At 44.2% G+C, this 24,231-nt stretch overlaps 4 protein-coding genes across 6 annotated transcripts in view; 1 reads left to right on the top strand and 3 right to left on the bottom strand.

Moving 5' to 3' along the window:
- Positions 1-523: 523 nt before the first annotated feature.
- Positions 524-8,529, bottom strand: LOC309371162 (dual specificity protein phosphatase 13A-like; the record flags this gene model as incomplete). Its single annotated transcript, XM_081913839.1, has 3 exons — positions 524-937; positions 1,702-1,919; positions 8,351-8,529. The coding sequence occupies 3 exons, from the start codon at positions 8,527-8,529 to the stop codon at positions 726-728; spliced, it is 609 nt and encodes a 202-aa protein (XP_081769965.1). The 3' UTR covers positions 524-725.
- SAMD8 (sterile alpha motif domain containing 8) overlaps positions 735-24,231 on the top strand; it is a 46,229-nt gene continuing 22,732 nt past the window's right edge. The window contains exons 1-2 of one of the 2 annotated variants that reach the window (XM_081913751.1): positions 735-875; positions 13,416-13,564. The gene's annotated coding sequence lies outside the window, so the exon portion shown is untranslated. Of the gene's footprint in view, positions 876-10,025; positions 10,169-13,415; positions 13,565-24,231 lie in introns of those variants that run through there. The other variant, XM_081913750.1, reaches the window with a different exon arrangement.
- On the bottom strand, positions 9,849-15,005 carry LOC309371166 (dual specificity protein phosphatase 13A-like). Of its 2 annotated transcripts, XM_081913846.1 has the most exons (4): positions 14,596-14,731; positions 12,491-12,588; positions 12,052-12,269; positions 9,849-10,075 (listed from the first exon to the last, which is right to left on the bottom strand). In XM_081913846.1, the coding sequence occupies exons 2-4, from the start codon at positions 12,544-12,546 to the stop codon at positions 9,888-9,890; spliced, it is 462 nt and encodes a 153-aa protein (XP_081769972.1). In that variant the 5' UTR covers positions 12,547-12,588; positions 14,596-14,731; the 3' UTR covers positions 9,849-9,887. The 2 variants fall into 2 exon arrangements, with proteins under 2 accessions (XP_081769972.1, XP_081769971.1); XM_081913845.1 differs by lacking the exon at positions 12,491-12,588 and having other exon boundaries at positions 14,596-15,005.
- On the bottom strand, positions 17,191-22,894 carry LOC309371163 (dual specificity protein phosphatase 13A-like). The gene is made up of 3 exons (XM_081913840.1): positions 22,310-22,894; positions 20,304-20,521; positions 17,191-18,177 (listed from the first exon to the last, which is right to left on the bottom strand). Exons 1-3 carry the CDS (start codon positions 22,468-22,470, stop codon positions 17,954-17,956), a joined length of 603 nt encoding a protein of 200 aa, XP_081769966.1. The 5' UTR covers positions 22,471-22,894; the 3' UTR covers positions 17,191-17,953.

The following is a 24,231-nucleotide window of genomic DNA, read 5'->3' as shown; positions in this document are numbered from 1 at the left end:
ACATTTCTATCTAAATATAATGACTTATCTTTGCAAAGTTGTTCTAAGCCGGGATTAGGTAAAGGTAAAGGTACCCCTGCCCGTACAGGCCAGTCGTGTCCGACTCTAGGGTTGTGCGCTCATCTCACTTAAGAGGCCGGGAGCCAGCGTCGTCTGGAGACACTTCCAGGTCACGTGGCCAGCGTGACGAAGCTGCTCTGGCGAGCCGGCACCAGAGCAGCACACGGAAACGCCGCTTACCTTCCCGCTAGAAAGCGGTCCCTATTTATCTACTTGCACTTAAGGGTGCTTTCGAACTGCTAGGTGGGCAGGAGCTGGGACCGAAAGACGGGAGCTCACCCTGCCGAGGGGATTCGAATCGCTGACCATGCGATCGGCAAGTCCTAGGCGCTGAGGTTTTACCCACAGCGCCACCCGCGTCCCTTATAAGCCGGGATTAGTGAGATGCTATATGTGAGCACTCTGAAAAATCTGAAAGCGGCATGTGAGATGCTCTATGGGCCCTTCTCAATCTTATAAGCTTCAAATTCAATCTCCCTTAAAGAAGATTCAAGCGCCTAACCAGCATCTAGATGTTCTACATGTCAAGGTCCGCTCCAAACTAAGCATTCAAAATTCCTGTCAAGATAAATAACACAGCCTCAGGCTTAATTACTGAGATCGGCAGCGGAAACCAAGTTCTCTGTCAGATGTTGTCACTTTGTCGTTTTGCTTTCTTCTTCACATTACACAAGCTGACATAGCCTGATCTTGTACCGTAGCTCCAGATCTAAGTCTTGCAGCTGTTTCAGGAACCCTCGGTTTGGGGAGATGGCTCGATTCTGCAGGACCTTTCCGACGGCGTCAGCCAGGGAGAAATTCTGACAGATCATGAGGTAAGCCAGAACCAGGGCTGCTGATCTGCTTCTGCCTAGAATGCAGTGGACCAAGATCTTTCCTGGAACGGAGATGAAATGGTTTAAGAAGAGAGCAACTGGGAACTCCTTTGAGCTCCTCCAGTAGGGGATTTTTGGGGTTCCTAATTTGTATTAAAGCAATCCAAATTGTCAAGTGGCTCTGAAGCTCACTGATTGACTTTGGGCCACTCATTCACTCTGTCTCTCAGTCTGACCTATCTCAAAATGGTTGCTTGTCTGCCCCGGACACCAGCATCCCATGCTATGCTGCTGCTAATACCTAAAACATCAGTGCAGCAGTTCCACTAGGGCAGGCACTCACCGTTTGATAATAATATTTTTATTAGTTTTCAATTACAGTCCAATAATAGCTTAATTATAACAATGCCAATTTATAATACAATTATGAATACCAATCGTTCAAATACCAAATTATATAATTTAGGTGGCCCCCCGCATGCTAGAATGGGTGGTTTGATGATTACTTCTGCGTTCCAAAGTCTTATTAATTTCAATTACATTCTGGTCAAAATAATAATCCCTTATACAACAACGGCAATATTAATAACTTCTATTTGTGTTGACACATTAAATGATTTATAAAACTACAAGGGAGGCGCTCAAGCTATATCCTTGTTCTTCCTGTGTGTGGCAATTATTCTGACCATGGTGTTTCTTCCTGTCCTTGTAAAATGTTCTGTCTACCTTTTCCTAGTTGTTGCTGTTCTCCATCATGCCTTGGGCAGAGCTAATATCCTATTGTTGTTTCAGAAACTTCTCTATTGCTCCATCCCAAGGCACTCACCATTTGGTACACTTAGGGCTTTGGTGATGAATTCGGAGGCAGGGCGGAAATGTACGCTGAGGTCAAAGTCTGGGGAATCTTCTGCTGCTATTCCATAGTAATGGAACTCTGGTCCGTAGAACGTTTGGTTTCCTTTGCTTCCCCAGGCAGTGTGTGCCGCATTCAGTATGTGAGTGATACCCCGTTTCCTTAGCTCTTCCTTGTTGTGTGCCGCCGTGCTGCCGGGAAACAGATATGAAAGTGGGCAGGTGAGCAGAAATGAATCCTGTGTCCTTATTTATTTATTACATTTATATACCATCTTTGGGACGCGGGTGGCACTGTGGGTTAAACCACAGAGCCTGGGACTTGCTGATCAGAAGGTCGGTGGTTTGAATCCCTGTGACTGGATGAGCTCCCGTTGCTCGGTCCCTGCCCCTGCCAACCTAGCAGTTCGAAAGCACGTCAACGTGCAAGTAGATAAATAGGTACCAGTCCGGCGGGAAGGTAAATGGTGTTTCCGTGCGCTGCTCTGGTTCGCCAGAAGCGGCTCAGTCATGCTTGCCACATGACCCGGAAGCTGTACACTGGCTCCCTCGGCCAATAAAGCGAGATGAACGCCGCAACCCCAGAGTGGGTCATGACTGGGCCGAATGGTCAGGGGTCCCTTTACCTTTATACCATCTTTATCGTCCAAGCATCTCAAGGTGACTTACAGGGTTCTCGTCCCCCCCGATTCACCCTCACAACAACCCTGTGAGGTTAAGCTAAGAGATGGTGACTGGCCCAAGGTCGCCCAGTGGGCTACATGGCTGAGTGGGGATTTGAACCCTCATCTCCCAGGTCCAACACTCTCACCATTACAAGAAGAAGGCAACTTAAACTGATGGAATATGCACAGCTTGCAGATCTAACATATAGAATAAGAGAGCAAGAAGAACATACGTTTAGAGAAGATTGGGGAATGTTTATTGAATATATGGGGGGAAATTGTGTCTATTTGAAAACTCTGGCAGCTTTAAGATAAATTCAACAGTGTAAATAAGTTTTGGTGGATGCAATAATGGAATACTGAATGGTTTATGTAAAATTTGCAAGCATTTATGTGGTGCAAAATGAACCATGGAAAGAGAGGAAGGGAAGTCATTGATATTTTAAGGTTGTTTAAGTGAATATTCTAAAATGTAAAGCAGGAATTTAACAAAAATTATAAAACCAAAAACACTCTGTCCATTTTGCCACACTGGCTCATCTTATCATGGTGCAAACAGTGATACAGGGCTTAGTTTCCGATGAATGAGGAAGTGTTGGATATTGATTATTGATTTATTTATTTAAACAAATATGTAAGAAGAGCATAGTGAGTGCATATGCATTTCTTTCTGCAGGCAACGCAGCTGCTAATCCCACTTCAAATTCCTAGAAAAATATCATTATCATTATCATTATTGCCACAGCTCCCAGACCCAAAGCTACATCTTCATTTTTTCTGAGGTCTGGTGGGCTAAGTCTTTCCTGTGGCAGGCCCTGTCCTGTGGAACTGCCTGCCAGCAGAGGCTTGGTAAGAATCATCCCTGCCTACTTTCAGATACCTGTTTAGAAAACTGCTATTTAGATACGCCTCTGAAACATGAATTCCTTGCCCCCAACCAACATTTTTTCTAAGTGCTTCTCCTGATGTTTTGGTCCCACATTCTAAGTGTGGCGTATGTGGTTCTTCCATACATGTTATCCTCACATGGGACGTGGGTGGTGCTGTGGTCTAAACCACTGAGCCTCTTGGGCTTGCAAGCACACTAGTGCGAGTAGATAAATAGGTACCACTGTGGCAGAAAGGTAAACGGCATTTCCGTGCACTCTGGTTTCCATCATAGTGTCCCGTTGCACCAGAAGTGGTTTAGTCATGCTGGCCACATGAGCCGGAAAGCTGTCTTTGGACAAACACCGGCTCCCTCAGCCTGAAGCGAGATGAGCGCCGCACCCCATAGTCGCCTTTGACTCCTCACAACAACCCTGTGAGGTAGGTTAGGCTGAGAAACTGTGACTGGACTTTCCCCCTCTGAAATCATAAAGGGCAAGAAAACCATGTTAAGATATCTGGGCTTCAACTTCTTTGGAAGCCTGTGACTGATCTTTTGTATATAGCACAATGGTCTCTTAATCGAGATTTGCAGGATTTTCCTGTAAAGGCTGATGCAAAAGAGGGCACACTTTGAACCGCTTATCTGGATAAACCTCCTCCAGTATGGACAATCACATTCGAAGGGCACAGATATCACCATGTGGCATCATTAGCACAGGGCATTCTCTGTGTCCTGCCGTGAACTGCTGCCGAGCTGCACTTGGCACAGATGAACGGTTTTCTGAGCCGAGGGCTGTGGATAATGTTTTCATATAGATGTAATCATAATTTCATCTGGACAGGAAGGGCACACACACAGAAAGTCACCATCCTTCCTTTTGAAACAGATGTTGCATGTGAAATGTGCCGATTTTATACTAGGTTTACGTCTTCAGAATGAAGACAGGCTGCACTAACAGAATCGCTGTTTGGATTTGTTATTTTATTTCCATAACAGGGAAGGCTTCCTTTCATTTGTGGCTCCTTGAACATATGGACAGGGTACGGTCCTGATGTTACGACAATCCAGTGGATTGCGTAAGCTTCCCCTGGCAGGATCTCATCCGATACTTATTTCAAAATGATTGCCACTGATCCGAAAGGGTTGTGCTTACAGCATCTCTTTCCGTCCTATTGATAATAAGATTTATTGAGACAGAAGCATTTGTAGTTAGAGGTTCTTTTTTCAGATGCTGAAAATGGTTGGTCTTAGATAACAGTTTCCCCTTTGTCCCATCCTTTCTAGATGTGGGCTGAGCAGTTTTGCAATTGTTCTGCTGATTTCTCCTGGAAAACACACTTTTTACTGCTGAATTGGAACGAACAGAATTTCACGGAAAACACAATTGCTGTTTACATACCCTCCAGCATTTCTCTGATGAAAATAGGGAGGTCCTAAGGAAAAGCAGGACATTCCGGGATCAAATCAACTGATGATTTCCTTCTATTGGTCCACAATAGAAAGTGTTCTCTCATACTGTATTATGGTGTGGTACACTCGTTTGACAGAAAGTCCCTACAGAGGGTGGTGAAGACAGCACACGATATCATGGGCTGTCCCCTGAGTCCGCTAGTTGTTATCACAGGAGAGCGAGGAACATTCTCAGGGATGATTCACGCCCTGGCCAGCACCTTTTTAATCTCCTGCCCTCGGGCAGGAGATATAGACGCATGATAAGCCACACCAACAGGTTAAAGAACAGTTTCTACCTGTGGGCCGTGAGGCTGCTGAATGGAAGACAGCAACATTGCAGCTGATGTTTGGAGTTGGTGGTCATATGACAGCATACAGAGTGTAACAAGGACTGAGAGATTGGGGGGGGGGCTCATTTAATCTCACTGTAAACAAGTGGTACAGTGACAATAAAGTATTTCTATAGTCTACATTTCTATAAATCAGAAACTGGGACAGATTCTGTAAATCCATGACTGTCCCTGGAAAATAGGGACACTTGGAGGGTCTGTGTTTGGTCCAAGTCAGTTGTAAACTACAGGGAAGCAGTGAGGCAAACGGAAGTTACACAAATTAGATTAAGATATACAACAAGAAAATGCAGCAAGAAAAACCCTTTACAATGACAAAAGGCCAAGGAAAGATACAGATAGTAGCAGATGCAAAATACATATGAATACGAGATCCAAAGAGAATGGGTGTGATTCTTCTGCAACTGGCCGCACCTGATTGTAAACGAGTATAGCAAAAATAGTATAAACTCCCGAAAATGGGACAATTACTCCAGATCTCTACCAAGTCTGAGTTCCTTTAGTTGCTAGACTAATGGAGTCTATCTCAGTAGCTTCTTGCTGGAAACTTCTTTTTTAAAAAAACTTTTTATAATGTAATATTTTCTATTCCATAGGGTAGACTTCAGTGTGGTCAGATCTACTTAATTCTATTAACAGTGGATTTGTCTGAATGCTGGCCAACACTAGCTTTTAAATGGTCAGATGAATTAAATAGTCTAGGAGCTTGCAGAGGGAAAGGTTCGGTGACAGGGTATAACTCTTCTTTCCGATAAGAGGCTGAGGCGGCAAATATCGGAGGAACCTGGATGATTTATTTAGCAAGCTTGGAACATGTGATCCTAATGAATTATTGCTGCTCACTCATGAGACATTTTGACCAATGGCAGGCGCTGCATTGACATCTTAAATAGCACAGCTTTATACAAAATATGCTGTTAGCAGCTAGTTACAGGAAGTGACCGACAATGGAGCCAAATGATGTGGGCAGGATTCCTGCGGGTTGGACTAGATGACCCTCGGGTGCCTTCCAACTTCCAACGTTTGCGATTCTATGGGACTGGGGCATAGGGAACTAATGCGCCATGGCCATATGTGTTTGTTGCTGCGGTTGAGTGATAAGGGAGCTCCTCTGTGGCATCTGCAGCAGAGGTTTGAGTGCCAGGTGTTCCCCCGTTTTGGGCCCTAACAGTTCTTCCTTCCACTGTTAGAGCTTGAAATATTGTCTCTAGCTTCCCAGCTCTATGTCCCGTCGAGTACTATACTAGCTGATGGAGTGGGGGCTTGGTAGTATCATTGAGTACCGTATTTTTCGCTCTATAGGACACACTTTTCCCCCTCCAAAAATCAAAGGGAAATGTGTGTGCGTCTTATGGAGTGAATGCAGGTTCCTTGGCCTCAGCGATAGCAACACAAAGTCTCTGAAGCGCAGAGGGAGCGCTCCCTCCGCACTCCGGAGCTTCGCGTTGCTTTCGCTGAAAGCCGGGAGAGCAAGACTTTCCAGGCTTCAGCGAAAGGAACCTGAAGCCTCTGGAGCACAGTGGGAACTTGCGCTGTGCTCCGAAGGCTTCAGGAATAGCTTGGGGTTCCTTTTGCTGAAGCCAGGAGAGCAAGACTCTCCTGGCCTCAGCAGAGAGGGAGAGCTGCGCAGCGCCCCTTCAGCCAAGCGGGAGGAGAAATGGAAGGGGCTCCATTTCTCCTGCCGCTTCGCTGAAGGGGCGCCGAGCAGAGAAGTGGAGGGGAAAAAATTCTTGTTCTCCCCCTCTAAAACAAGGTGCGTCCTATGGTCGGGTGCGTCCTATGTTTTGCAGTGTTGGACGGGGCTGTTGGGGAAGTGCTCTGATCATCCCAAAGTCATTTGCTGCTTGCATTTTGGCTCACCATGTGGCTGCCTCTGCCCCTGACTGGTGACTCTGGCTTCCCATCCTGGGTTGAGTGGGCGTCAGAGAAGACGGGCATGCAACAGTGGCATTTCTGTGATAACGGCGTGTATAGGATTGCTCAACCCAGACAATTTGGTAGGGGATAATGTAACTTGGAGAACTTACGGTCACATGACACCGTATCCAATTTGCAAGAACACGGAATGTTATTTTTTTAGTTACCCTTTAGTTTCTGTAGGCTTCAGGTCAACTGAAATATCAGTGAGAAATCCATCTGCACCGGAATTTAGGATGATACATTATGACATGGGCCAGTTGCCATGACGGGACCGGACTCTAGTGTGTTTGCTTCTCAGAACTTTTGCCTTCAACCATGTGACTTCTTGCAGATACCTAAATATTTAACTCTCTAGCATCTTTCCTTGAAAACAGAGGCTCAGTCTAGTGGTTGCGTATCCCTTTCAAGAGCAGGGGTTGGGATCAGGTGAGCACATTATACTCTATGCCATTTCCTACCTCAGGGTTCAGATCTTTTTATGCATCAGAGGTTGACAAGCGCATGCTAACTGTATAATTAATCCACCGTATATTTGCCAATGTAAAATGCAGATAATCACTCCAGAGGATTATACCTTCAAAATACAGAGCAGGATAAAACAATATGGGTTGTATTTGTAAATGGCATATGCATAGAGCAGTGAATTCTCGGTGCGTAAACACATAACTAATCAATAGAATATTCAGACATACAATCTAACCAGGCCCACAGCTAGGGTTCCTGAGAAACTCAACCTTCAATTTAGAAAGTCCATCACCGCTCATGTTTCTTGAAGACGTGCATTTTAAATTTGCCAGTATAAGGTTTCAGTAGCCACTGGAATTTCTGTACTCTGCTAGGCTACCTCACTCGTCCGCAGATTTCTCAGTTTGAATACCTTGTCTACATTCCTTGCATCTTTCTCCACTTGTCTGGATATCACACCTTGTTCTCACCCAACTGTAAATTATTTTTTTAAAAAATCTGTATCTAACACAGGACATACTGGGCACCCCAAATGCAGAGGGTGTAGATAGGACAGGTATTCTGGGCAAAGAAAGTGGGTTCCTTTGCTAGAATTTAGATTTTTAGTTTTAGCACATAATATAATCTTGTCTCTGTGATAGTACTATCTGTGCTGTTCCTGCCCCAGTAATATACAGATTTTAGTAATGTGCTTTCTGTTAGGAAGGTTGTCCAGGAATCCCCACCCCTGTTGAACGTCAGAGAAAAACAAGGGAAACTCTTTTCAGACTTTAACTTCAGCGTACACAGATCTTTCCTCCGTTAGCAATGTGAATTCATTGGTTATAACATTACACTGCTGTACAGTACCTTCCTTTTACCCCACGCTCAAGCCGCGGCTTCATTCCGGGTCACACTTACATGTTGCCTATATAAAGATTGGGCCACACTTCATCTATCTCATTTAATTCCATCCTGCAGCTGTCCATCACATGCTCCAACTCTTGGACGGAGGGTGAGGCGGATCTGCGGCTGTTCATTTTGCAGAAGGAGGCGGTCGTCTTTGGAAATGGATCATCCACTGTCATGCAATGATACATGGTCGTTGCAGAGCCCCAATGAGCTCCAGTTACCTCTCGACGTTTGACAGGGAGAAGCAGGTGCGCCTCTTGAGAGATGTCCCCTTTTCGTCCCCTGCCCACCCCCATGCCTAATGTGGGAACAGCCTTTGCTGACACGGCAGCCCAAAATGCAATAAGCATGAGTGGAGATCAACATCCTATTTTTCCTCTAAAAGGGAAAAAATAGTTGTTTTGAGTTGAATTATATTATTATGTACTCCTCTGAAGATCGTTATGGAAGATCGTAGAAGTTTGAAGGGTGCTGGAAAGTGATCAAAAGTGGTACCTTGGTTCTCAAACTTACTCAGTTACAGAAGTCCGTTCCAAAACCAAAGCGTTCCAAAACCAAGGCGTGCTTTTCCATAGAAAGTCATGCAAAACGAATTAATCCGTTCCAGACTTTTAAAAACTCCTAAAACAGCAATTTAACATGGATTTCACTACCTAGCGAGACCATTGATCCATACATAAAATGAAAGCAATACTCAATGTACTGTACTATAAAATAAATAAGACAGTATTGTAGATGATAAAAATTAAAATTACATTTTTTCCCTTATCTGCACTGATGATAGTCATTGTTTGGATGGGAGGTTATTATTCATTTCTGCAGTCACACAATCAGTCAGTAGCTGAACTGGGTTCCACATAGTCACAAAAACAAATCAACCAAAAAAAGCCACAAAAACGCAAAATAAATAGCAAAAACAAAAGCCCAAACTTAATCCATTCCGGAAGTCCGTTTGACTTCCAAAGTGTTTGAAAACCATGGCGTAGCTTCTGATTGGTGCAGGTGCCCTGGAAACAATAGATGACAGCCGCATCGGACGTTTGGCTTCCGAAAAACGTTCAAAAACTGGAACTCTTGCTTCCAGATTTCCAGCATTTGAGAACCAAGGCGTTTGAGTACGAAGGCGTTTGAGAACCAAGGTACCACTGTAGTTCAATCCCATGCTAATGTAGGAAACCCATTGCTGCAGCATTCCTGATAAGTGGCAATCCAGACTCTGTTTAAAAACCTCTAAAGAAGGGGAGTCCATTTCTTTCCAAGACAAGCTTCCCCACTATTGAACTGCTTATTTGTAAGAAAGTCCTTCCTAATGGAGGAGAGGGGTTCATTGGTTTGCCGAGAGGTCGCTGTAGAAGTTGCTTTTGGTGGGTGTTGGGGGCTCAGCTTACCTCATGGGTGGACCCTGCTAACACCCCTCAAAATACCCATTGTTTCTGAGAGCATGGCTACTATTAGAAAAATACTACCATGAACACATTTTAATGAAAACATTCCAGGGCGGGGAGGCTTGAAAATAACTTGCGTTCCGGGGTGCTTGCTTAGTGCTTTATTTGCTGAGCTGAAGGTCCAAATTTCTCAGTTGCTTCAGAAACCCTCGGTTGGGGAAAATCCACCGACGTTCTTTCACTGCCTGAATGGCTTTAACCAAAGAGAAGCGATGGTAGATCATGAGATATGCCAGCACCAACGAAGACGACCGGCTTATCCCCACTGCGCAGTGCACTAAGATTTTGCCTGAAAATGAAGTAAACCACATTTTTTTTATCATCTTAAAAGATGGCATTTTTAAACTACAGAGAAGACAGAATTCAACCATTTCTGAAACAGGTACGTTTAACTTTCTGCAGTTACATTAATACTGGATAAATTTAGTCCCCAATTCTGATATTATCTTCATTTATGCCTAAATGTGGGGCCCTACAGTACATCGTTTGTGTAATGTTAATGGAAATCTTCTTGGGCTTACTTCACAGTTTAGCTAAAATCAATGTTTGGCAGAAATTAATAATTGTTCAGATTTTCAGTATATATGTGTGTGTGTAGTGATCTTTTTCTTTTGACTCAAGAAGATCACCATTTTATAGTTCAAATTGGGAAAAATAAATATACAGTAAATGGACAAAAGTACAAAGAACATGCATTGCTCATGTTGAAATTCTGCCCCTCAATGAGGCCAAACTTTCATCAGTAAAACACCACACATCTACATTCCACACATTAAATGCTTGCTTCCATCTGAGACTCAGGAAACACCGGGAAAGCAAATTTAGCCGCCATCAAGGGTAGCAACAGAACTGACGATTCACCATGCTAGAGAAGCAACCCAATTTTTTTAAATTTTTAGTTTCTTCTCCCGTTAGATTCACAAAATATTTAGGGGTATGTTTACCCCTGCATTCCCCCCCCCTGAAAAAAGCAATGTATGTATGTATTTGTGTGTGCGCACATTTAACAGTTTTCTTTGTTGGATTCTGATGAATTTTCAGTGCTGGGATAAACTGCAGTTTCAAAATGTACTTAGGACAAGATCGAAAGAACAGTGAATCTAGTTGTTTTTGGCAACAGGGATTCTTATATTGTTTTTTCTCAAGCAGTGATAAAAACTCGCAGCTCTTTTGCCACCTGGGCATAAAAGAACAGTAAATGGTAAAGGACCCCTGGATGGTTAAGTCCAGTCAAAGGCAACTATGGGGTTGCGGCACTCATCTTGCTTTCAGGCCGAGGGAGCTAGCGTTTGTCCACAGACAGATTTCCAGGTTGTGTGGCCAGCAAGGCTAAACCACTTCTGGCACAACAGGACACCATGATGGAAACCAGAGCATACAGAAACACCATTTACCTTCCTGCTGCAGCAGTACCTATTTATCTACTTGCACTGGTGTGTTTTCGAACTGCTAGATTGGCAGGAGCTGGGACAGAGCAATGGGAGCTCACCCTGTCGCCGCAGATTAGAACTGCCAATCTTCTGATTGGTGAGTCCAGGAGGCTCTGTGGTTTAGACCACAATGCCACCCATGTCCAGAAAAAGAAATGTGACAAAGGACAGAAGATTTAAACATGGTTTCCAATGTGTCATGGCAAAGTGACATCAAGGTGATCAGGAACTCCAGTGTTGATATATAATGTGAGAGGAGGGTAGATAATGAGACACGGGCATTGGAGACACCTGGAACCTCAATATGTTATAGCTATGTACAAATAATAAGGAAATGGGAACTAGATGAGCATACTGTGGTACCTTGGGTTAATTACTTAATTCATTCCAGAGGTCCGTACTTAACCTGAAACTGTTCTTAACCTGAAGCACCACTTTAGCTAATGGGGCCTCCTGCTGCTGCCGCGCTGCCGGAGCACAATTTCTGTTCTTAACCTGAAGCACTATTTCTGGGTTAACGGAGTCTGTAACCTGAAGCGTATGTAACCCGAGGTACCACTGTACATATGAGTAGAGAAATGGAAGCAGGAGGTAGGCAGAGAATTTAAGAAGCCAAGAATCTCTGCCTGGAAACAAAGAGAAGGTCGGGGAAGAGGCAAAGGGCAAAAGCTGCTCAGCAATCCCCACAGGGCAGCCATCAAGTAAACCCAAAAGCAATGAGAGCTGAAAATCTTCCCCTAATCTGCAGCTCTCCAAAAGAAATGGCAGTGAAGTGCCAAATTGCCAGCACAGCACAACATAATATGAACATTTGTGACGCACGTTGCTTCCCTACCTCCTGGTGTGTTCAAGGCTTTGTGTATGAATTCTGCCGCGGGGTAAAAATATGGAGTCATATCAAAATCAGGAAGGTCAAAGGCTGGTACACCATAGTATTCAATCGTTGTGCCATAAAACTCATGGGATCCTTGGCAAAATATTTTGCCATGTGCAGCATTTAAAACATGGCTGATGCCCATTTTCCACAAACCAAATCTGTTGTGGGCCATAACACTGGAGAGAGAAAAATGAAACAGAAAGTGAGAGACAAACTTAACAGGTAGGAGAAGAATCCTGTTTTGCTTTCAGGCTTCTCCCTCTCATTTGTGGCTCAGATCCACTTATGGTATGGAGAAAATCTCCCACGTTAAGGAACAGAAAATTCAGTTATGATGTAATGAATGAACATTCTGGAATAAGCCAATGGTCCATCTGGTCCAACATGCTGTTCTCACATTGGCCACTTACATGTCTCTGGGAAGCACGAAGCAGGATCTGAGCTCAACTTCATTCTCCCCTCTGTGGTTTCCAGCAACTGGTATTCAGAATTATACTGCCTCAGACAGGGATGGCAGAACATAGCCATTAGGGTTAGCAGCCATTGATAGCCTTGTCCTCCATGAATTTGCCCAATTCTCTGTTAAAGCTATCCAAGGGTGTGGCTATCACTGCTATTTGTGGGAGCAGATCCCATAATTTAATGTCTTATTATGTGAAGAAGTACTTTGTCCTGAATCTTCCATCATCTGGCATCCTTGAATGTCCCTGAATTTTGGGGTTAGGCACTAAATCTGTTAAGCACATCAATGGACTTGGGAGCCAGTGTGGTCTAGTGGTTAGGGGGCCAGGCTAGGACCTGGGAGACCAGGGTTCAAATCCCCACTTAGCCATGTAGCCCACTGGGTGACTTTGGCCATTCACCAATTCTCAACCTTAACATGCCCCACTGGGTTATTGGGAGGATAAAATGGGGAGTGGGAAGAATCGTGTAGGCCATCTTGAGCCCCTTGGAAGAGAAGAAAGGTATAAATGAAATATTTATATAAGACCCTAGTACAGAATCCCCTGAGCCACTTTCCCTTGAGATGGTAGCCCAAATAACCCTCAGGGCACCACTGCCACCACCACCAAGGGCCTCCTACTCTCCAATACCCGATCACAACAACGGACAATGCACCGAGCCAGAAAATAGAAGCGAGATGGCGGCATGCTAGATTCCAGGCTGAAGGACAGTCCCTTTAAACTGCTATGGTCCTTGGGAAGCGGGTGGAGCCAGGGGGATGTAGGCAGGTCCATGGATTAAAAAAGGACCAAGGAATCCATTGGAATACCTGGTTTGCTCCCAGTGATCTCTCCATGTCTTTTGCCCTTGTTTGCCAGTTCATGGTTCCTGACCTTTGACAGAAACACTGTCATCCCTGCCTGGATACCATCAGCATGGGAATGCTCACTGGCCAAAACATCTGTGGGCTCAGCCTCACCAGAACTGGACAGATCTATAAAGACATGGCTTTACGCTGGAGTTAAAGGTAAAGATAAAGGGACCCCTGACCATTAGGTCCAGTTGTGACCGACTCTGGGGTTGTGGTGCTCATCTCGTGTTACTGGCCGAGGGAGCCAGCGTACAGCTTCCGGGTCATGTGGCCAGCATGACTAAGCCGCTTCTGGCGAACCAGAGCAGCGCACAGAAACGCCATTTACCTTCCCGCCAGAGCGGTACCTATTTATCTACTTGCACTTGACGTGCTTTCAAACTGCTAGGTTGGCAGGAGCAGGGACTGAGCAACGGGAGCTCACCCCGTTGCAGGGATTCGAACTGCCGACCTTCTGATCGGCAAGTCCTAGGCTCTGTGGTTTAACCCACAGCGCCACCAGAGCGAGGCAATTGAAATGACCCAAAGAGCCAGAGAAAGGCAATGAGAAGCTACAAGGGAGGACTAGGTCTCTCTGAAGCAGTGCTTTATTTTTTCTAAAAAAAATATATTTAGGGGTACTCTCATTTTCCTACTCATATTGAAATACTGCCCCTCAAAGAGGCCAAACTTAGATTCACAAAATGTTTAGGGGTTTACGTCCCCCTGCATCCCCCCAGAAAAAAGCGCTGCTCTAAAGGGTATGGTAACCACGCTGATGGAACTCTTTAATCTCTTTAGCCTTCAGCCATGTGTCTTCACAACTTGTGGGGGCTAGAAATGGCTTTTTGGGATAAAAAATAAGATGATATATCCAAGAATCCAACATTTTGTTCCAGATTCTGTGTGGCATTCTGAATGCACAAAATAAAAAATAAAAACTGCTTCAGGCTCCTTAACAATTAATTTCAAGACAGTATTGCAAAAATCAGATAACGTGTTAAGGTGCAATTTCCTCCAGTCATGTGTCAGAAAGCCCCATTGCTTTAAATGAGGTACAGTCATGCATAGCAAGGTACTGGACCCAACCAGATCACAGAATGACGCATTCCTTGGAAGGAGCATTGACTTGGCTGCAGTAGTTACGTTGGGGGAGCTCTTGAGGGCTGCCCAAAAAATGCTGAGCCGTTCCACGGACGTATACTTACAGATCTCCTAAGAAAAGGTTAGGCCATACTTCATCAACATGGTTGCAGGAAGGCCTCCCAGTATTCAGGAGCTGTTCTAGATCTTTAAGAGTGGGGGTCTCAGCTGTGGATGTTCCAGAACACTCAGGGTCTTTGGGCAGTGAGACACACTCTTCAGCCATCCTTATTAAACTAGCAACTGTTTCCTCTGAAACCTGAGAAAGTGGTCCAGGCTTGCTTGTTTAATGCGCTCTCTCAGGCTGTGTGCTTGTCATTTTGAATTTATTGGACAGGTGCTGGGCCGCAGCAAAGCATGCAACATGTTAAATCAAAGCTTGGAAAGGAGGTGCCATTTTTGCACACCCTGAAGGCAAACAGCCATTTAGCAACGGCCACTGTCGCACACACAGGAGCATGATTTCTGCCAGAGATGATATAGCCTCTCCTCATCCAAGAGGGGAGGTGTTGTGGGCGGGACGCGATTTCTGCATCACGCATCTGGCTGGCGCACCACGTCCACAGGTAAGCGCCCAACCAGGCGGCTTGGAGGGGGCGTGGTTTGCAGTTTAACCTACTGCTGTGCCAGCCATTCTGCCTCATTTTCCGTCTTCTCATCGGGCTCGGGTGGTGGTTAGGCATTGGAATGTGTTGATGGTGTGTGGAAGGGCTAGGTGTGGCCATCGCCTACCCCTTCAAATTTGGGTATTCCGTTAAAGGAATCTGGCATGGCACGACCCTCGGTGATATCGGGGGGGGGGAGCTTATAGTTGTATTAGCATCAACAGGCTCCACCTTCTGGTGAATAAACCCCCTTTGGGCTCACCCCTCTCCGAGTGGGTGGAGTCAATCTGTCGTGGTCCAAGGTACCACTGTATGCAGGGATTTATGATATGTAAAATGAAAGAGAAGAAGGGAAGTCACTGATATCTTAAGGATGTAAAATGAGTATTTTAAACTATAAAACAGAATATATATATATATATATATATATATATATATATATATATATATATATATATATATATGAGAGATGGTATCTCCAGTCTCATGCATTCTCTTGCACAGGAACTCTTAACTGCCTCTCAATCAAGCACTCTTCATTCAGACATTATTGCCATGGACTGGACAGGCATTTTTTTGAGGGGGTTTTTTCTCTGGCCCCTTGGCTGCCAAGCTGAGCAACGCAAGGATCGTGGATTAGGAAGAACGCCCAGGGTGCAATGAGTTTTATATGTCTTATGCACAAAGACAAACCTGTTAATCCCAAAAAGTAAAGTCTGATTCCAGATTGGAGAGCTAAGTCTTGACATATGGACCAGGAGATTCTGAAAGACATGGCGAGGCAGAACAGTAAGTGGATTATGATGCTTCCGAAGATCACTTCTTCTCCTAGCCGGCTTATGGATTTTGAGCAACACAAGCAGCAAAACTGTTATTTATTAAAGGTTCTACACGCCTGCTGTGCTTGCCGATATTATATTGCTCAACAGTGAATCCACCTGAGCCGACAATTTAAAACGCTGATGCACTATTTCATATTTTAGAGCAGGTTGGGGGAATTTGATTTCAAAAGAGAGCAAGATTTCAACAAGGTCCAAATGTGTGGTTGACACTTGGAAACATTCAAGGTTAAGTTGCAGAAAAGCAAAATGTTTTAAGAGCATTTGCTGTTGTTGTTTTTTTTAAAAAACCAAATAGCTCAGTACAGCAACACTTTCAATACAAATGTCTCCCTCAGATACTGTATATTTCTTTGCGTGGACAGGCGGAGTCCCCAGATCCCGAGCGGTCCCCCCGTCATGTAGAATAACGACTCAAGACAACGTGCTATGGGATTAAATTGGCCACAACTTTATTAAATTTCAAATGTGGGTAGACCTTGGCTCAGGCATTGGGCGTTCTCCCTCCCCAGTCCCCAGCCGGGGACCTAGGGAGCATCAGGGTTATCCAGTGTTTGTGTGGGGGATGGGCCGGCTCTGGAGAACATATGTCCAAGCAGAGATAGCTGCCCCCGTTACGCTGCCACCGCAGGGGAAAGCAATGACGATCTTTCGGCGTATGGTCAAAGCCTCCCTTCAGAAACCCCTTTAACGGGGAACCCTGGTATCGCCGCTGCGAAGAGGAAGATGGACAAAAGGATTCTGCCCAAGGCCTGATACCGCCAAAGTTGTGACTTTTGCTACGGGAAAGGCGAAACCTGCCAATGCAGGGAAATTCCTTTCCGGCCCTTTGACAGCGACCTTAACGTTGCAGCGCCCGCATACCTGTGAAGAAAAGTTAACCTGCAAAACCTAAGAAGAAAAGTTAACCTGCAAAATAATGCATTAACTGAGGGTGGGTAGGGTGGGAGAAGCTCTGGAGCCAAGTGAGGATTCCCCAGGTAAGATCCTCCCTCTATTGTGTGGGCAGGTAATCCCTCCCCTACCTGGCCTGATCTCCTTGGCAACGCTTCCCCCAGGTGGGATTGGACAGCTGACTGGGGTAGGCGGAGACCTCCAGGTATCCCACTTGAGGGAAGGTGAAGCCAAGCCTATGCTGATGGAGCCGCTCCAGATCTTGGGGCTGCACGCATCCACACAAAGGTCGCCCCCCGTTTTATGCGGGGAGCGGTCATCATTTTTAAACTGATGAACTTGTGGCTTCAGCACGATGGCTGATCAAGTTGCAGAACCAAGGATGTAATGTCACATACTCTGAAATAAAAGGGGTAATAACCCATTCCCATGCTGCCTAAATATGCGACAGCTCGCACAGGTCTATCAATACCTCTAAGCCGCGATAGCTTAGTGGAATCCCCACAGGTAAAGTTTACTTCTGAAGACTAGTTGTTGGATTCCGCAAGTGGGAGAAGGCTGTTCCCTTCAGGGCCAGTTCTGTACTTCCCAGAAGCATTAGGCTGACCACTGTTCAAAACAGGATGCTGACTTAGAACCACTGATAGGTGCATTTGAAGGTAAGCTCCCAGCACCAGTCAGCTGATTGGACTACTGCAATGCACTCTACATGGGGCTACCTTTGAAGGTGACCCAGAAACTACAATTAATCCAGAATGCGGCAGGTAGACTGGTAACTGGGAGCGGATGCCGAGACCATTTAATACCAGTCCTGAAAGACCTACATTGTCTCCCAGCAACCCCATAGTCGCCTTTGACTGGACATAACTGTCCAGAGGTCCTTTACCCCTCCCTCTCTCTGCGCATATTTTTATTTCATCATACCATAGAAAATCTGATATTTTTTTAAAAAAACTAAGAACGAAGCCGAAAGGAGAGAGCACAGACTGATATTTCGATGATGATAGAAAAAGACAATGAAGAACACACTTTAATGAAAACATTCCATGACACTGAGGCTTAAAAATAACCTGCTTTCCTGATCATCAGGCATTTGTTTCCTTGCTTTCTTGCTTAGTGCTTTTTTTGTTTAGCTGAAGGTCCAAATTTCTCAGTTGCTTCAGAAACCCTTGATTGGGGAAAATCCACCGATGTTCTTTCACTGCCTGAATGGCTTTAACCAAAGAGAAGCGATGGTAAATCATGAGGTATGCCAGCACCAACGAAGACGACCTGCTTATCCCCACTGCGCAGTGCACGAAGATTTTAGCTGCAAATGAAGAAAGCGTGTTGTTGTTTTTTAAAGCATCTTTAAAGGTGGCATTTTAAACTACCAAAGGAAGAGAATTCAAATGTTTCCTAAATACAGTGGTACCTCAGGTTAAGTACATAATTCGTTCTGGAGGTCCGTTCTTAACCTGAAACTGTTCTTAACCTGAAGCACCACTTTAGCTAATGAGGCCTCCCGCTGCCACCACGCCGCTGGAGCACGATTTCTGTTCTCATCCTGAAGCAAAGTTCTTAACCTGAAGCACTATTTCTGGTTAGCAGAGTCTGTAACCTGAAGCATATGTAACCTGAAGTGTATGTAACCTGAGGTACCACTGTAAGTACTTTTAACAATTGTTGCCTCTAATCCCAACAGCTATGGTAATACTGAATAAGTTTAGTCTCCAAATGGGGAGCTTATTCTCATTTATACCTAAATTGTGGGGCTCTACTCTACACAGCTTGTGTGAAGTTTTGGTTAATTGAGATCTGCTTGGGCTTAATCTACACTCGCAAAACAAACACACAAGGTAAAACACGGGTGAATTCCTTCAAAATATGGTTTTGTTTGGTGGTGTCTATAAATAGGCAAAACCTCCTTCTTTTTTCTCTCTTTTATTGCACAATGCAAACTGTGTTTTATACCCCATTTATAATTTTATCATTGTACCCATTTCATTCGCTCCCTGATTTGTTATGTTTCTTTTGACTTTATTATCAAAAGCTCCTTGTGTCAAACTTTTATTAGCCTGTTACTGTTTGTTTGTTTTCTCTGTGTGTATTGTTTGTTTTTCTTGTTCAATATTTTTTTATTAAAAAACCCCAAAACTGGCATGGGGTAAAGGTTCCAATCATTACCCCACTTTCCTGGGCATAACCAGAATTGAATTCACTTAGTTACTACTGGGTAAAATTGGTTAGGATTGGAGCCCAGGCTGCCTCCTCCCAGCACTGTAGCCATAATCTCATTTGGGAGTCCTAGTTGGATATTGCAATTGATGAAATGAAGAAACAGGAGAGGGATGCTATCTGTTGCAGCTTAGTAAGAACTGCCAAAGTCAGGCACAAATACATTGAGTTTGAATCCTGTCAAGACAGAAGTACTGTTTTGGGGAGACGGGTGGGTATGGGGGACTCCTTGGTCTTGAATGGGGTAACTGTGCCCCTGAAGGACCAGGTGCACAGCTTGGGAGTCATTTTGGACTTACAGCTGTCCATGGAGGTGCAGGTCAATTCTGTGACCAGGGCAGCTGTCTACCAGCTCCATCTGGTATGCAAACTGAGACCCTGCCTGCCTGTGGACTGTCTCGCCAGAGTGGTGCATGCTCTGGTTATCTCCCGCTTGGACTACTGCAATGTGCTCTATGTGGGACTACCTTTGAAGGTGACTCAGAAACTACAACTAATCCAGAATGTGGCAGCTAGACTGGTGACTGGGAGTGGCCGTTGAGACCACATAACACTGGTCCTGAAAGACCTACATTGGCTCCCAGTATGTTTCCGAGCACAATTCAAAGTGTTGCTGCTGACCTTTAAAGCCCTAAATGGCCTTGGTCCAGTTTACCTGAAGGAGTATCTCCACCCCCATTGTTCAGCCCAGACAATGAGGTCCAGCTCCGAGGGCCTTCTGGCAGTTCCCTCACTGCGAGAAGCGAAGTTATGGGGAACCAGGCAGAGGGCCTTCTCAGTAGTGGTGACTGCCCTGTGGAATGCCCTCCCATCAGATGTCAAGGAAATAAACAACTATCTGACTATTGGAAGACATCTGAAGGCAGCCCTCTTTAGGGATGTTTTTAATGTCTGATGTTTTATTGTACAGTATTTTTAATATTTTGTTGGAAGCCACCCAGAGTGGCTGGGGAAACCCAACCAGATGGGCAGGATATAAATATTATTATTGTTATTATTATTATTGTATTCTATTTATTGCTCTGGGAGAGTTAAATATGACCTTATATATCTGCTATTTAAGTCCATGAGACTATAAAGTACAAACCCAACAGCAACACCAGAGCTGCCAATCCTCCCCTAACTTCCAGCTCTCCAGAAAGAAATATCAGAGAAGTACCAAATTGCCAACATAACACAACATAATATTAACATTTGTGATGAATGTTGCTTCCCTACCTCCTGGTGTGGTCAAGGCTTTGTGTATAAATTCTGCCGCGGGATAAAAATATGGAGTCATATCAAAATCAGGAAGGTCATCGGCCGGTACACCATAGTATTCAATCGTTGTGCCGTAAAAATCATGGGGTTCGTGGCAAAATATTTTGCCATGTGCAGCATTTAAAACATGGCTAATGCCCATTTTCCATAAACCAAATCTGCTGTGCGCTGTAACACTGAAGAAAAGACAAAACAGAAAGTGAGAGGCAGACAGATACAAGAAGAGTCCTGTTTTCCTTTCAGAGAGCCAGTGTGGTGTAGTGGTTAAGAGTGGTAGACTCGTAATCTGGTGAACCGGGTTTGATTCCCCACTCCTCCACATGCAGCTGCTGGGTGACCTTGGGCTAGTCACACTTCTCTGAAGTCTCTCAGCCCCACTCACCTCACAGAGTGTTTGTTATGGGGGAGGAAGGGAAAGGAGAATGATAGCCGCTTTGAGACTCCTTCGGGTAGTGATAAAGCGGGATATCAAATCCAAACTCCTCCTCCTTTCCCCTCTAACTTGTGGTCTGGGTCCTCTCACATTCTATGAAGAAAATAGCCCACGTTGAGGAACAAAGATTTCAGTAAGATTTAATGAATGAATATTCAGAACATAAGAAGAGCCTGCTGGAATAAGCCTTTGGCCCATCTAGTCCAACATGCTGTTCTCACAATGGCCTCTTAGATGTCTATGGGAAGCATGAAGCAGGATCTGAGCTCAACTTCATTCTCCCCTCCTGTGGTTTCCAGCAATTGGTGTTCAGAATCATGCTTTCTCAGACTGATGGCACAACACAGTAGCCATTGATAGCCTTCTCCTCCATGAATTTGTCTGATCATCTTCTTAAGCCATTCGAGTTGGATGCCGTCATTGCCTCTATTAGCGCAGATTCCAAAATTTAACTTTGTACTGTGTGGCGAAGGGCTTTATTTTGCCTGTCCTCGATATTTGAACATTTAGCTTTGTTGGAAACCCCCATGTTGTGGTGTTAGGAACTGCATCTTTTTTTTTCCAGATTAAAATTGTACAGTCCCACATACAACATAAAAACAAGATTCCAAGGAATCTCTTGGACCTCTGTCCTCTGCTTTGTGGATCCTGTTATTAATCATTCCTCCTGCATCTTTTATGATAGTCCAAGTTTGTTTACCTCTCCATTGTGTCCAAAATTCACCATTAAACTACAAGTGATATTCCAATCCTACGTTAGGCACTGAATCAGTTCAGCACATCCATGGATTCGGAGCAACTGTGGTGTCATGGTTATGGTTCCCGGCTAAGACCTGGGAGACCATGGTTCAAATCTCCACTCAGCATTAAACCCAATGGGTGATCTTGGGCTCAGCCTCACTGGAAATGAGACCGATAATTGGTTACTGGGAATGAATAAACAAGTCTAGATGTGTGTTTACACTGGAATCAGAGCTAGACAATTAAAGCAACCGAAACAGTCAGGCAAAGGTAATGAGAAGTCACGAGGGACGACTAGGTCACTCTGAAGGGGATGGAAGCCACACTGGCTGAACTCTTTCGCCTTTTTCATATACCAACTGCATGGCCTTCAGCCATGTGTCACCGCAACTGTGAGGGCTAGAAATTTCTTTAAAAAAAAAAAAGGAATAGGTGGTGGGAAGAAAGGTGATGCACTGAAGAATCCAACATTTTGTTCCAGATTCTGTGTGGCATTCTGAATGCACATGAAATAAAATACATAAATTGCTTACGGCTACGTAACAATTAATTGCAAGACTATCTTCTCAAAGAAGCCACGATTATGTGCAATCCTACCACCGGTTATGTGTCAGAATGCCCCATTGGTTTAAATGAGGTACAGTCATGCATAACAAGGTTCCGGACCCAACCAGATCACAGAACGATGCATTCCTTGGAAGGAGCATTGACTTGGCTGCAGTAGTTGCATTGGAGGAGCTCTTAAGCACTGCCAAAAAAATGCTGAGCTGTTCCACAGAGATATACTTACTGGTCTCCTAAGAAAAGGTTAGGCCATACTTCATCAACATGGTTGCAGGAAGACCTCCCAGTATTCAGGAGCTGTTCTAGATCTTTAAGAGTGGGGGTCTCAGCTGTGGATGTTCCAGAACACTCAGGGTCTTTGGGCAGTGAGACACACTCTTCAGCCATCCTTATTAAAGTAGCAACTGTTCCCTCTGAAACCTGAGAAAGTGGTCCAGGCTTGCTTGTTTAATGCGCTCTCTCAGGCTGCTTGCTTGTCATTTTAAATTTATTGGACAGGTGCTGGGCAGTAGCAAAGCATGCAACATGTTAAATCAAAGCTTGGATAGGAGGTGCCATTTTTGCACACCCTGAAGGGAAACAGGCATTCAGCAATGGTCATTGTAACTGAAAGGCAAAGTTTGCTGAACAGAAGAGGAAATACACAGGAGCATGATTTCTGCCAGAGATGATCTCTCCAGTCTCATGCGTTCTCTTGCACAGGAGCTACTAATTCCCTCTCAAGCAAGCACTCTTCATTCAGACATTATTGCCATATACTGGACAGGCATTTTTATTTTTAGGGTTTTTTCTCTGGACCCCTGGCTGCCAAGTTGAGCAGCAGCGTGAGAAAAGATGTTGCAAGTCTTAGGTGGGCTTAGGATAAGATGGAGCTTTTTTTTTTTTTGCAAAGGGCGATATCCAGAAGAAGAGGAGGAGGAGGAGAAGGAAGGAATATTCAGAACCTAAGAAGAGCTTGCTGGAATAAGCCAGGGGCCCATCTAATCCAACACCCTGTCCTGAGATTATTTTTTTGATAATAATTTTTATTAGTTTTCAATTATATTCCACTAATAGCCTCATTATAACAATACCAACTTATAATAAAACCAATCATTCAAATACTAAATTATATCACTTAGGTGGCCACCCACATGCGAGAATTGATGGTTGATTTTATTTTCTGCATTCCAAAATCTTACTAATTTCCATTACATTCTGGTCATCATCATAATACCCTTAAACTGCAATAGTAATAACTTCCGTTTGTCTTGACACATTAAATGATTTATAGAACTACAAGCGAGGCATTCAAACTATATCCTCGTTCTTCCTGTGTGGGGCAATTAATTGTGTCCCAGGTGTTTCTTCCTGTCCTTGTAAAATGTCATCTCTACCTTTTCCTGGTCGTTGCTGTTCTCCATCATGCCTTGGGTATCCCTTGCTGAGATTTAATGCTAAGATCTTCAAAAATATGCATTGCATCACACGAATTATGACAGCTGGGGAGTGGAAGGAGCAAGCAGAATATAAAATGGAAGAATGGGATAAAGAGGTGCAGGACATACAGTAGCTATTAATGATAAATTAACACGTGTCATTAAGGTAAGCTGGGGAATATGCAGGAGAAATGATTTTGAGGAGATCTGGAAGGTGTTTGTAGAATTTGTACTGTTAAAACGGAAAGGGGGTAAAACCACCACAAGAGGTGTTGAAATTTTGGGAGGCTGGATGGTTACAACAGAATGGTCTCGGGGGCGGGGGGCACATTTTTATTCTCAATTTTTTATGATTATTACTTTGTCAAAATAAAATAATAATAAAAAGAAAACAAATAAAAAAGGGGCAAGCAGAATATAAAATGGAAAAATTCTATAAAGAGGTGTGGGATACAGCTATTAATGATAAATTGACATGCAGCACTGGAAAAGGTACTATGATATATATATATGGTGGAATTGTTTAAACATCCAGCAATTTTGGGAAACAATATATAACGAAATGAAAAAAATGTTTAGATATTATTTTAGGAAAACACCAGAAGGTTTTCTATTGGGAATAATACCAGAAAGTCTGAAGGAAGAAGACAAGACATTATATTTGTATGCAACAGTAGCCTCAAGGCTATTGATTGCGAAAAATTGGAAAAGTGGTAGTATACTGACAAAA

This window comes from Podarcis melisellensis (assembly GCF_964234715.1).
Source record: "Podarcis melisellensis genome assembly, chromosome: 5".
In the NCBI taxonomy this organism is placed as follows: domain Eukaryota; kingdom Metazoa; phylum Chordata; class Lepidosauria; order Squamata; family Lacertidae; genus Podarcis; species Podarcis melisellensis.
Note: the sequence above shows the minus strand (reverse complement) of the source record. Positions and strands in the feature narration are given on the sequence as shown.